General features: G+C 34.9%; 1 protein-coding gene across 1 annotated transcript; it reads left to right on the top strand.

Annotated features, from left to right (window-relative positions):
• The first annotated feature begins 4,045 nt into the window (after positions 1–4,045).
• LOC147514995 (transcription factor TCP9-like) lies at positions 4,046–7,249 on the top strand. The gene is made up of 2 exons (XM_086592763.1): positions 4,046–4,184; positions 6,882–7,249. Exons 1-2 carry the CDS (start codon positions 4,046–4,048, stop codon positions 7,247–7,249), a joined length of 507 nt encoding a protein of 168 aa, XP_086448889.1.
• Positions 7,250–13,760: the final 6,511 nt, after the last annotated feature.

The raw sequence follows: 13,760 nt of genomic DNA on the forward strand, positions 1-13,760 counted from the left end.
AGATCTAGTGAGTTGTCCGCTTGGCGGCCAATTCCGCATGACCAAAGATAAGTGTCCGAAGGGTGAGCATGAGAAGAAAGAAATGCAAAAGATTCCTTATGCATCTGCAGTGGGTAGCTTGATGTATGCTGATTAGACCTCAAATATACGTTTTTGTTCTCTTATAATGCTTTAATATAGTTAAATTATATTGTTAATAATGTAGAAAACTCATGTTCTTATTGCTTTTTCAAGATATACAAACCTATTTTGGACCAAATATCTCAAAAGACATGTTCTAGAGCCAAAAGGAGACAAATTAAAGGAGTCTAAAAAGGACCTCATGGAGCAACTGAGAAAAAATGCCAAAAAGTCAACTGTCAAAGTCAACACAAGGGCCCAAAAACTCAAAAGCTCAGGAAACACTCCAAGGTTTCAAAGACCAAGGGCTCAACTATTTCCAAGGCAATGGCCAAGCACCTAAACCTTCAAAAGACCAAAGGCTCAAACTTCCAAAGACATGGGCTTAGGCCCAAAGACTTGGTCCTATCCACTTAACTCTAGAAGGCATAAGAAGGTTTTAGATTAGGTTGCTTCATGAATAAGCAAAAGAGGAGGGGTAAACTTGTACATCTCTACACATATATAAGTGTAGAGATTTCCCACTAAGCTTTATGCCCTAGGAGTATAGTGTAAATTAATTAGTAGTAGGGTAAAATAGACAATAGTTTTTATTTAGTTTTTATTATTGTTTTCCATTTTCTTTATTTTCAAGCTTCAAACTTTATTGAATCAAGTTAGTTTTCTTCCATTTAAAGTGTTTAATCTTGTCTTTCATCAAAATAGTTCTTCAAAACATCTTCTTATTCATTCATTCAACACCCAAAATTTAGTTATACTCATTTGAATCAATCAAATGAGTATAACTTGCTAACCAAGCTATCTTTACATATCAAGATTTACATGTTTTACACTTAACCAAACAAAGTATTCATGTTTTAATCTTCGAAAACCTTAATAACCAGTTGTTGTCTACATCTTCATATACCAAAGTTTACTAAGAACAAATGAAAAGTTAATAAAAGGTTTAGTTTTTCTCCATCATACTTCCTCTCTTCAAATATCTAAGATGAACAACTTCAAAAACTAATACCCACCATTGTATACACCTTCAAATGGCGCCACCGTCATGGATCTGATGATATGAGAAGAAGGGTGAATGAAAAGGGGAGTACTTTTCTCTTTTCTTAATACTTTTCAACTTAATTTTCTTATTTTCAAGCTTTATTTTCTATTTGAATCTTATTGATCCAGTTTTGTGATAATTTCAGGTATCACTCTGGGTTAAAAACAACTTCGTGAAGCCACAGAAGGAAGCTGGTCAAAAGCTGCTGGAACGAGAAGGGCGACCGCCCCTAACTCGACTTGCGACCTGCCCCCTCGAGTTGCACCACCTGAAAAACCCACCCTTGGCTCAGATTGTAGTACTTGTTTAGTAGATCACTCTCCTTAGTCCCTGTTTATTAAACTGTTAATGTTTTGAAACTAGTTAGTTTTTCAATATTTAGTGTTCTTCAAAATATAAAAATATAAAAAAATAATATAAATAAACAAAAGAAAAGAAAAACAACTTAGTTTATTATCATTATTAGATAAAGGTTAGATTTTGTTTTGGATAATATCTTATTTTGTTTTTATCATTATTAATTATGGTTAATACAAAAAATTAAGATAATACCAACTTGCTTAAAGATAACGTTTAGGATAATATCAAGTAGCTTAGGCTTAAAATAGAAAGATTGTCTTTTGGTTAAAGTTTGACAAACTTACCAAATGTTGAAGATTTGATCATCTTGGGACATTTGAATGCGCGGGGCGAGTCATGTATCAAAACCCTCGTACATTACAAATCAACTTGGGGATTAAAGATTCAATCTTTGACAATTCTTATTATATTTTCGTAATCACATAGTTAATAGTTTAATCATCATTATTTAAGAAGTTTAGCTTAGTTACTCTTGTTTTTACAATTATGTTAGTTAAGCCCACGAAGGCAAATTTGTAAACTTATTAGCTTTGCCACCATTCCAACCCAACATGCGGGTTTAGTTTAGAAATTTTGTAACCGAAAAAATGTAAAGCTCGAACGGTAGGGTTTGACATATCAAGGCACCACACACTTGGTTAAACCCCACCAACGCAACGCCAACTCCATCCCTAAGTACGTGTATGCACAGTTGGGAGGTAAGCTCTTAACCTCCTCACAACTCCCAGTCAGAGGATACTTGGTTGTTTACAAAAGCATGCTTGCGTGACTCTGTGTTTTAACTTCCGTATCGTATTTACTTTACACGCTTAAAGCTAAACTTGAGCCATAACAAACAATAAGTGAGATTAAGCCCCACTTTAGATAACAGACATTGCGGGATTCAAATGCTACAATGACGAAACTAAAATCTAAAATCAACCATGCAGAGCCAATCTAGTCACATCCACAGGACAAACACTTAGCATGAAGATTGAGAGTGGAAAACTACCAAATTCCAGTAGACCAACTACCTTCCTCACTCCCCTCGCTTATTTCATTGCGAGTGAGATTCTTGGTAGCACCCTATGTGGTGAAGTACTGATATTCCCTTTTGAAGCATGCAGAGCCCCAAAACCTAGCTTTGCAGCCAACTGTCCGATTTGAACAGGGCATAGAATCAAATCTACAGACTTTCAAAGTTTTTATATACAAATTAAAAAAAAAAATCTATTGTTTGTTCATCATCCTTGGTTGAGCATCCATGACTTCTCAATATGCATCGCAACCATCATAGAATTACAATGCAAACCTAGAACCTTGTTCTATTTGTTATGGTAGTCCTTATCATTGGGCGTCTCAATGCTTATCATATACCGAGTTTAAACCTACTATGAGAAACTTTTAAAATTATGAACCTTAATTTTCAAACTTCCTTAGTATAAATACACACAAGAGTTTTCTAATCATGCAGATAATTCATGGAGTTCCACCACAAATAGTCAACCATCATTCATAAATCCACCTAGTTAGTCAGAGTGTAGTTTCACCCTAAGTCCATCACTATCCATGTCAAATTCATATCCCACTCTACCATCTATCACAGACTAACTTTACTAGGTAATGGTCGAGCAAATAATACAAATTCAACAAATAGTAAAGACCTTGTGTTTTCTCCAATCCACTTCAATCAATACCATATCTGAGACTAATATTCTCCCCACCAGTCCAGAACCAAACTAACAAGAGAAACAAGGTGTTACTATAACAAAGCCGATTGATAAATCCCATCCTGATATTTATGGTCAATTAAAACCCTATCACCATCCACCTGACTATCGTGTGAATTCCAGATCTGATGATGATGATTACATAACTAAAGTTATAGTTTCTCTCACTTGTCCTAGTACACCATCACCTATGCATGAGAAAATTCTGGCAGAAGAAACTCTAGAACATGTGTTGGACTTGACACACTTGGACAATGACATTGAGAAAATTTATGAAGATTTAGGAAGAGAGGACAAAGAAAATCAAGTGCTAGGAAAAGAGGATATAAAATCTATGGTAGAAAGTGAATCTCAATTTTATTTGGCCATTAAAGGCTTATCGATAGAACAAATTTGTGGCATCCTTACTATTACAGATATGAACCATAGTTTTGTGGATACGCCAAAACTAGATGAAGAATTCTCCGAGTCCTCAAGATCATGTGAAGAACCACTACACAACCATCACCATAGCAATTTAACACCTCTTGAAAGCCAACCTCCATTCATAAAAAATCCACCAATTTCTGAGGACTACACCACTAAACCATTTCAATGAAAACTCTAATTCGCACTTAAGCTAATTACCTTTGAAAACTTTCATAGTTTTCTCAACCTTCCTAGTAAAGAGACATTGCCCAACATACAAACTCATGAGCCTATCATACCAGTTGATGAGAACCCCACTTTGATTGAAGTGCCAGAAAAAGAGGAAACAAAATTTATGGTGGAATGTGGATCCCAATTTAGCTTGGTTGTTGTGGACTTAACGATGGACGAAATCGATGATTTTCTTAAAGATGCCGACACTGACTCTGATTTTATAAATACACCCAAGCTAGATGAAGAGTTCTTGGAGTTTTTGAAAGCATGCGATGATGAGCCCATCATTCAAGTGGTTGAAAAGCCTAGTATGTCATATTCCGCATCATCTGAGCTTAATGAAGAATAACTACTACCAAACTTATACTCTCTCGGATAATTCAGACATGACGGGTTATAGTATAATTTCCATGATGGGTTACATAAGCTTTCTCTTATCATTTTGCATCTTATACTTCAAATGCATAATTTCATTCTGTTTGGGCGTAAATGCTTTGTCATGTTTTTATGGATTGATCCCCAAATGTTTAGATTATTAGTTTATAGCTAACATCATATTATCCATCACATGCATAATCTTGGAGAATCTGACTTAAAATGACCCCACATATAGTCTTGACTCATCATGTTTTCTTGGTACATTCCTTTCAATTCTTATATCATGGGAGTGCACTTTAAGGTAACCGAGCCCTCCTCTTGGAGTCAGTGGTTGTAAATGCTAGAACCTTAGTCTACATATATCTTGCGTCTTCCAGTATATCTAGCACTTTTTACTCGTAGTTTGAGTAGTGTTACTATATCAAGCGAGTATATTATTTTTCATTTCTTTATTTTATTTTACATTCTTTTTCAAAAATGATTGTTTTTCCCCGTTTTCATAATAGATGATTCTTTATACAACAATAGCTATGTGATTTTCTACAAAACAAAAACACAGGAAATGGATTCCACATAGACCAACCTTTACAAGTACGCAATCTCCATTCTTCTAAGGGTGGTTTGAGGATCACTTAAGTGTTACTAAGGGTCGCATATATCACCTTGCTATTCATACAAGACATCTTATGTCTTGCATAGTGATAGAATGAAAATTAATCTTTTACTCCTACTTAGCTAAATAAACTAGGAAGAAGTAAGCTATATTTCCAAGCTTTTTATATCAAGTTTCTACTATCAAATTGTCATGTAATAAAACTAGAGTAAGAATTCGTTCCACTCCTAATTGCTTAGATAATAACTAATTCCACTAATGATGAACAATTAAACAGCATGAGAGTAATGATTTAAATTAGAACTAATATGGTGAAAACTAATATTGAATATATTCTAAATTAAACTATGGCAATTAAATATTAAGATGTGAATATTAAGAAGGAATTAGGGAGATTTGAATCCACCTTGATTAATCCATAACATGCTAGTATAGAGTTTGTTGTAACCCTAATCTTTATGTTTTCACACAAGGTTCAACATAAAGGTTAGGTCTTTATTATCCCTAATTATTCATGGTATCTCTAGCCAACTAATAATTACCATGAGAGGAAGTGGAAACCCATTCTCATGGTGAATGAACTACCTTCTAGGCTAGGTTTATTTTACTTATTGCTAAATAGAAAACCCTAGACTTGAAGCTCTTTAATGCAACTATTCTATACTAACATATCAATTCTTCATCAAAGCTTCAATCAAACCCCTTTAATGGAGGTTTAGCTATAGTTCATTAGACTATCATGGAATAAATAATGAGAAGAAGAAGACATAATCAAAGGAATACTTGTATTAAAAATAACTTGAATTGTATTAATAGTGGCTAGGCTAATAAAACATAAACTTTTAAAACTAGATTAGACTAAAGAGAAGAGGTAGGAGAGAGTTAGAGTTTTGACTTAGTCTTCTTTATATAGGAGAGGGCTAGGTTTACAATTTCGTGCATGGGCTTTGGAGGTATGTTTTGGGCCACTAAATCAAGCCCAAAACCTAATTACTTAAGTCCAAAAAGGGTTTTTCTATTGAAAATTACTACAACAACCTTTTCATCTACTTTTACTACTCTGATTGGGTCAAGGCCTAGACCATTAGAAATATCTTTCTAAACCAGTCGTTTTAACATATAATAGGCCCAATTCCAATGTCTAAGTCCAAAGATACGGCCTGTAAAAGTTCTATTGGTTTTTTTGCTCTATTTCTGCCCGCGTTAACTTTGACTTATCAGCTTTGACTGGGCTTTAAAAAAGGCTTTTTCTCCTTGAAACTTGGGCTTTAACCATAGAACTTCTTAGCAACCAATTTTTGCTTCGTTCTCTTGCAAAAGTGACATATTTCTTTACATAGTTGACTCCAAGACCTAAAATATACAAAAGTTTGTAAACAATACTAACTTTTATTTATTATAAACATAATTGGTCTAAATATAATATTATTAAGAAAAAATGACCGTTTAGTACCATGAACTTTGGTGCTTTTATCAATTTGGGCCACGAACTTTTTTTTTGAGCAAATTGGGCCATGACCTTTGCAAAATCTATCACGTTAGGCCACTGGTGTGTTTCTGTTACTTCAAATGCTGATATGTACTAACGGATGCAAATGTGGCTTAACAGAAGCTTATGTGGCTCTGCTGTAATTGACACCTAGAAACAGCTGATGTGGCATGATGATGTCATAATGTCGTCATCGTAAAATCACGCTTTGAATTTTGAAATTGACCTAGAAACATCTGATGTGGCATGATGATGTCATAAGAGAGTCTTCATATGCTTAGCATCCCGCCTTTCTTTCATCCTTCTATGAAAAGGAGCGATAGACCTATGCAGATGTAGATAACAAAACCAACAACAACAAAAAGAGCATCAACAAAAGATAGATACTCAAAAGTAGAAGGAAGAGGAAGAAGGATATTATGCGGCCGGCAATATGCGACAAGAATAATATTTCGCTTAACCCGAGAACTTGGTCATAAATCGATGGTGAAACTATTAGATGGTTACTTGAACATGCCGAACCAGCTATTATTGCAAAGAATCGAACTGGAACCATTCCTGCTATAGCTATGTCTGTAGGTGGAACTTTAAAGATACCAACTACATCTCCAAGTCAAGAAACACCAACAACAGATATGAATAAGAAGAAAAGAAAATGTCCTGTTACTAGTGATTTCCTTGATCCTATTAATGATGGGGTTTCTGTTTCTTTTGGTTTAGCACCTATTCAAGCAAGTGCAGTTTCAGCAACAACATATCACCAGCATCAAGGGCTTGTTCCTATGTGGGCATTAGGAACTGGGGGTAATGTTAACGTTAACATGGTCCCTTCAAACGCAACTTTTTGGATGATACCACCACCAGCATCTATTACTGGACCCTCAAATCAATGAGTGCTTACACCACAAGGACATTTTTTTTCTTTGAGACCAGCGGCGTAGCGCCCTCTCCTCATCAGTTGAGTACTTTCATGACTGGACCTCCATTCTTCTTCCCGGAAGCGTCAGGGTGCGCACCAGTAGCTCCTGCTGCTCGCTTCGCTTCTTTTTTCTCCATTGCCTACGTTGATGACGATAGTGTTGTTGAGTGTTGACTACTGAATTGTTGTCCACATAAAATTTTAATCCCATGATTAAGGTATCAAGTAAATGGAAGGTGTGGAATCCTCATAATCCGGTGGTGGTGGTGGAGGCGTTGGTAAGGAAGATGAACAATGATTTTTTTTTGGTTTTGTTGGGCTTGGGCCGAAATCAATATGTGGGCTTATGTGAATTTGAAATTTCGGTGAAATTTCTGTGAAATTTCGGGTTTAAAACACTTTGAAATTTCGATGCCACGTCACCGGTGATTAGGTGTGCACTTCAATGGTGACACGTAAGCATTTGGTCGGACACATATACATCCGGCACGCCACATAAGCATGTGAAGTAACGGAATGAAACGGCCATTTTTTCTATTATTAAGGGGTTCAAACTACAGTTTTGGGCTCTTATCAAACCACCCCCAAACAGCATTTTGTTTGTCCTCAAGCAAAGATGAGAAATTAAAATAACTGACAAAAAATGGAGTTCTAGCTAATCTCATTTCGCCAAATGCGATTGCATTAACCATATGCAATAAGGCCTTAAACCACTAGGATTTCCCTAGTGGACGAGTTATAGCCTCATGAAAGTTTTACAGAGAAGATACTCACAAACTTTATTTATACTACAACGACTAAAAAATAAAATTAATGTTTCATTATTTATTCTTAGATATCTATACATCTCATTAGCAATGAATAAAGAATAATCAATTCGAAACCTAAGCTAATACGTGCATAATAATCAAATCATCTATGGATAAACATATATTTAATGAACTATGCTATAAAATACAATAACAAATCCGTTTATGAAACTTTAGAATAGCGTCCTTACGTAGGTCCTCACAAATATGTTAAGACAAAAATACTGTGATTTTTCCACTCAAGTTTCACTCACTCCAGTGTGCAGTGGGCATACTTTTCCTCACAATCTCAATGACGTACAAGATAGTCGAGGTCGATCAAACACATCTGCCACTAACTATCACTCCATCCTATTCCTAATTGAGCTAGAGGTCTTTATTAGGTGTTGCGGGGATTAGGTGATGGTTTAAGATGGAATGAAATGGATATTCAAAAGGACAAGTATGAGATAATAGGATCTTCAAAATATGTAACTAGAGAAAACCTTGTTCTTACTTTGCTTCTATACTTTGTTTCCATCCTTAGCCATTTTTTTATTTTTTTATTTTGGCTTTTGACTCTTTTGATTATGTTTTTGGAGTTTTAACTTTTTATTTTATTTTATTTATTTATTTATTTCTTTTCTTTGGATGGATACTTTCTATTCTTATTTGAAGTAACTAACAAATTCTTAGTTTTCCACAGGTATTTCTCTTTTCTTTCTCCATTTCATCCTACTTCTTAGACTCATTCAAAAATAGGTAGGCTGATCTTTATTTTTATTTTGTTTTTATAAAAGAGTAAAAGATTTGTGGTTTATGAAAAGGCTAAAGAAAGACTCAGAGGGGCGACTAGAGGAAATTAATTTCATATAGGTTTGAATTTCTAGCTATATCGATCCAAAAATGGTCTAAATTCTCGCTTAGGATATGATATAGTGATCAAGCAAGTGGACGTGTGATTTCTCTATTCATAATTTACTTCTCCCTTGTGTCATTACTCAGATATTTCACTCATATAAGGCTTTTAGGCTATATTCTCACAGGATTTGTAGAATGAGTATTTTAGCCTAGATTTCAGAAACTTACTGCCAATACAAACATAGATGCTCATGCAATATATTTATAGAAAGATGCAATGACTATTACCTTCATATTAACCTAAGTTTATAAAACCTATTTTAATTTAAGAGCTAAAGTGAAACTTCTAGACTACTATCATCATAGAAAAAGAAACAATACCAATATTCATAACTGCATAGTATAAATACCTTTAATTTATATTTATATATTTTTTTAATTTTTTACTAGAAAGCAAAGTGCATATTTTACATATATATATCCTAATAGGTGCCTTAAATTATACATGTTTCTATGCTACCCCCAAACAAAAACATGCTTTGTCTTCAAAGTATAGAAAGAAGAAGGATAGAAAATACCATGGAAATGATAAGGTTATATACTAAAAGCATTACTTTTGTATTAACTCTAATTCTTCATTTTTTGAATGAGAATCATATGGGCAAATGTTATGCATATTATATATGTTATTAGTTATATGTATGTGTCTAATACTTTATGTTGTAGATGATATGGTGTGAATACACAGAAGATCATATCATCAGTACCTTATAAAGTATAAGTAATCGTTCACAACCTAGATGGATTTGGATAAACCATTGGTACGGTTGTAGTATAATTTGGTATTAGTCTATCTTGACTATAGGATTACACTAGTACACTTTGTGTGTATTGAACAGGACCAAGTGAGGTTGTTTCTCTTTATACTGACTGTATAAGAGAACAAACGCCTCTATTATTATAGATGCTTATCCTCTTAATCCAGATATAATAATGGGCACTTATGTACATTGTACATTGCTTTAAATCATCAATGAGTGAGATGACCTGCAGGAAGTCGGGTTGATGATGTCCCCTTGAGGAGCTCAAAAAGATTGTCATGTAAACCCTGCAGGTGGATTTATTCCGACATGACAATAAGGTTGAGTGGTACTACTCAAGGACATAAGAAGTTGATTAATGTAGTTGTCAGTAACTTGACTTAGTCAACAGACATTCGATATCTTAAACACGGGGAGATCAACGAGCATATAATATGGAGCCCATAAATGTTGACACGTAATTTAGGATTAGGGCGGTAGTGCAACAATGGCCTTTAGTGGAATAAGCCATTTGTTGACGGACTTAGGCCGTGTGTTCTGGGCGAACATGGGAAGCCCAAGCCCGTCAGGAGGCCCAACCCTAATTTCTCCTTCTGGTCCCTGTTGTAGCCTATAAATAGAATACTTCTTCTCTCTGGCCGAAATTAACCTATTCACTATTCACTGTATTAGAAAAAGAGGCAACGAAAGATAGATCCAAAATTTGATCTAGTTTTGTGAGAAAGAAGGGGATTGGTAGATCGTTGCCCACACAACGTCCAATCTATTCTAAAGGAATACAACAGAAGATCAAAGGGTTGATTGTTTATTGGGATTCATAAAGCTTGGATTCTCAGAGTTATCTAAACCAGATCGAAAAGGTATGTTTTCTATCCAAAATAGTGAACCCCATTGATTTTGCTGCGCGTGGGTTCTCGCGGTTTGTAGAAATATTCGTTCTGAAAATAACGGTTCCTATAAGAAACGCATGAAAATTTTATAGCACCTGCAAAACAAAATTAAAACATACTAATATAGGTAAAGAAGAACAGACACAAGTCCTATATGAGTTCCACCCATTATAGGAATAACAAGAATCAAATTGCTAGGGATATAAGCAAACACTAATAGAAAATAAAAATTACCTTATATCTAACACTAAGCATTGTCCTCCCCTCCTATAAAAAAGTGAAGTTCCTTTGCGTCTTGACAAGCCATGATAATATGCCAGGCCTCACGCAATTTATCATCTACCTTTTCTAACCTGTTAAACGCTACTTGGTCTGATTGGGTGTAAGGGGAAACCTTATGAGGTTGTAGACGATGCCCCGACCAATTCATAGTACGTAAAGAGCGTACAATGCAATTGGTAAGTCGTATAATTTCAACCCCAACCCAATCCGTGAAATGGGTACAGAACTAAGGAAAGAAACATAACATTATGTGGTAAACCAAGACAGGGATAATAAGGTACTTATGCTTCAAACTATGGGCTCGTGCTAAACTAGACACTAAGGTCTGGAGAAGGTCATACAGCATACGTCCCTCAACTAGAGCAAAGAAGACGTCATAAGTGGCGTTATTCACAGAAGAAAAATATCATTCCCCCTTAAAATATTTAGCATAATAAAGAACATAATAGTGCCTAAGTTAAGGGACAGGCTACCAAGGGCTACATTATATTGCCTTTGGTCCTCTACACAAAAAATCCCCGCCCCATAGGTCTCATGGAAATTCACATAATTGTAGATGTACACATTATCAGACATATAGCCCCATGAGTCTTGGGCAGGAGACATAGAATGTCCAATAGCATAGGCTAATAAAAACTTGTTTAAATCCATTGTTTCATCATTAATTATGATAGAGAATACTTGTTCCCCATCTGGTCGATAAAAAATCCTACAATTGTCATAGAAATAAGTATTAAGTGCAAGAGAATAAGATTCTTCAACACTTACCATTAGAGGCTTCCATCCTAACTACACAATCATGTTGCAGAACAATTCTTTAAAGGACTGCTACGGTATGATTCGAGGAGATTTAATAGCAAACAAACACACTACTAAACTCCTGGAATTTACTGTAGAAAAAAAAAAACAAAAACAATACTAAATGTATGTTGAACTAAAGGCGCGTTCGCACTCCGAATGGCTTATGTCAGAGGGCAGGTGATAAGAGCCCAAAACTGTAGTTTTAACTTCTTAATAATATTACATTTAGACCAATTATGCTTATAATAAATAAGAGTTAGTACTGTTTACGTACGTTTGTGTATTTCAGGTATTGGAGTTAAATATATGAAGAAATATGTCACTTTTGCAAGAAAAAGGAGCAAAGGTTGGTTGCTAAGAAGTTTTACGGTTAAAGCCCAAGTTTCAAGGAGAAAAAGCCTTTTTAAAGCCCAGTCAAAGCTGAAAAATCAAAGTCAACGCGGGCAGAAATAGAGCAGAAAAGTCAATAGAACTTCCACAGGCCGTATATTTGGACTCAGACCTCAGAATTGGGCCTACTATATGTCAAAAAGACTAGATCGGAAAGAGATTTCTAAAGGTCTAGGCCTTGATCCAAGAAGAGGAGTAAAAGTGGATGAAAAGGCTGTTGCAATAATTTCCAACAGAGAAACCCTTTATGGACTTAAGTAATTAGGTTTTGGGCTTGATTTAATGGCCCAAAACATAGCTCCAAAGCCCATGCACGAAATTGTAAACCTAGCTCTCTCCTATATAAAGAGGACTAAGACACAACTCTAACTCTCTCTCCCATTAGATAATAAATTAGTTTTCTTCTTTAGTTTTAAAACCTAGTTATTGTTTTATTAGCCTAGCCACCATTAATTCAATCCAAGCTATTTATAATACAAATATTTTTTTAATTATGTCTTCTTCTCCTTATTATTATGTCCATGATTGTCTAATCAATCATAGCTAAATCTCCATTAGAGGGGCTTGATTAAAGCTTTGATGAAGACTTGATGTGTTAGTATAGAATAATTGTAGTAAGATATTCCACTCTAGAGGGTAGTTAATTCACTATGAGAATGAGTTTCAAATGCTTAACATGCTAATTATTAGTTGGTAGAGATGCCATGAATAATTAGGGATAAAAAGACTTAATCTTTATGTGAAGATTAGGGTGTAACAACTCCGTACTAGCATATTAGGGATTAATTAAGGTAGATTTCAAATCTCCCTAATTCCTTCTCATTCACATCTTCGTATTTAATTGCCATAATATAATTTAGAATATCTTAATTAGTTATTCCCACATATTAGTCTTATTCAAAGCATTGCTCTCATTGGTATTGTAGAATTGTTTAAGTTAGTGAATTTGTTACGTTTTAAGCAACTAAGAGTGGAATAAAATCTTTACTCTAAGTTTATTACGTGATAATTGAGAGTAGAAACTTTGATTAAATGTAGAATAATTAGCTTTCTTTTTCCTAGCATAAATCATTATTCATAGGGTAAGAAGCTTTAACTTTCATTCTATCAAATGGCACCGCTGCCATCTTAGTTGTTTTAGAATTAAATTCCCTTAGTTTTTCACGTCTACAATATCCTAATTCACCTACTCACCCTTTGGTTCGAATCTGACCGTGTGTGTTGTTTTTTAAACAAACAGGATTTTTTCTTCTGGAAGTCGACTTTTGACACAGTACTCAAAACAACCCCGCGCCCCTTTTAACTCTATTTCTGAGCGCACACGCCCTCTTGTTACTGGAAAAAAAAAATTAAAAAAAAAAATTGACACAAGCGCGCCCGCGCCCTTGTTTACTCTATCTCTGAGTGCGCCCATGCCTTTCTGAAGAAAGCTCGATTTTAAGCAGGTTAGCTACCAGTCCTTGTTTTCGTTGGAATTTATTGTTTATTAAGTATTCCAAGCTTCCACAGGAAACTAAGATTCGTATTGAAGACACTATTCATAAGCGTAGCAAGGAGGCATTCAGGTTCTCCTTCTTTCACTCCTCGTTTCTTTTGTTAGAAGATTCTATTTCTAGTAATAATCAGGCTAATTTTTACATGCTCATTAGGAA

This window comes from Coptis chinensis, chromosome 2 (genome assembly GCF_015680905.1).
Source record: "Coptis chinensis isolate HL-2020 chromosome 2, ASM1568090v1, whole genome shotgun sequence".
Taxonomy (NCBI): Eukaryota; Viridiplantae; Streptophyta; class Magnoliopsida; order Ranunculales; family Ranunculaceae; genus Coptis; species Coptis chinensis.

Bases quoted from the DNA above. Each gene is read 5' to 3' on its own strand.
- LOC147514995 (XM_086592763.1), top strand. From the start codon at position 4,046: ATGGACGAAATCGATGATTTTCTTAAAGATGCCGACACTGACTCTGAT. The intron at 4,185-6,881 runs GTATGTCATATT...ATGCCGAACCAG, and splicing joins TCAAGTGGTTGAAAAGCCTA to CTATTATTGCAAAGAATCGA.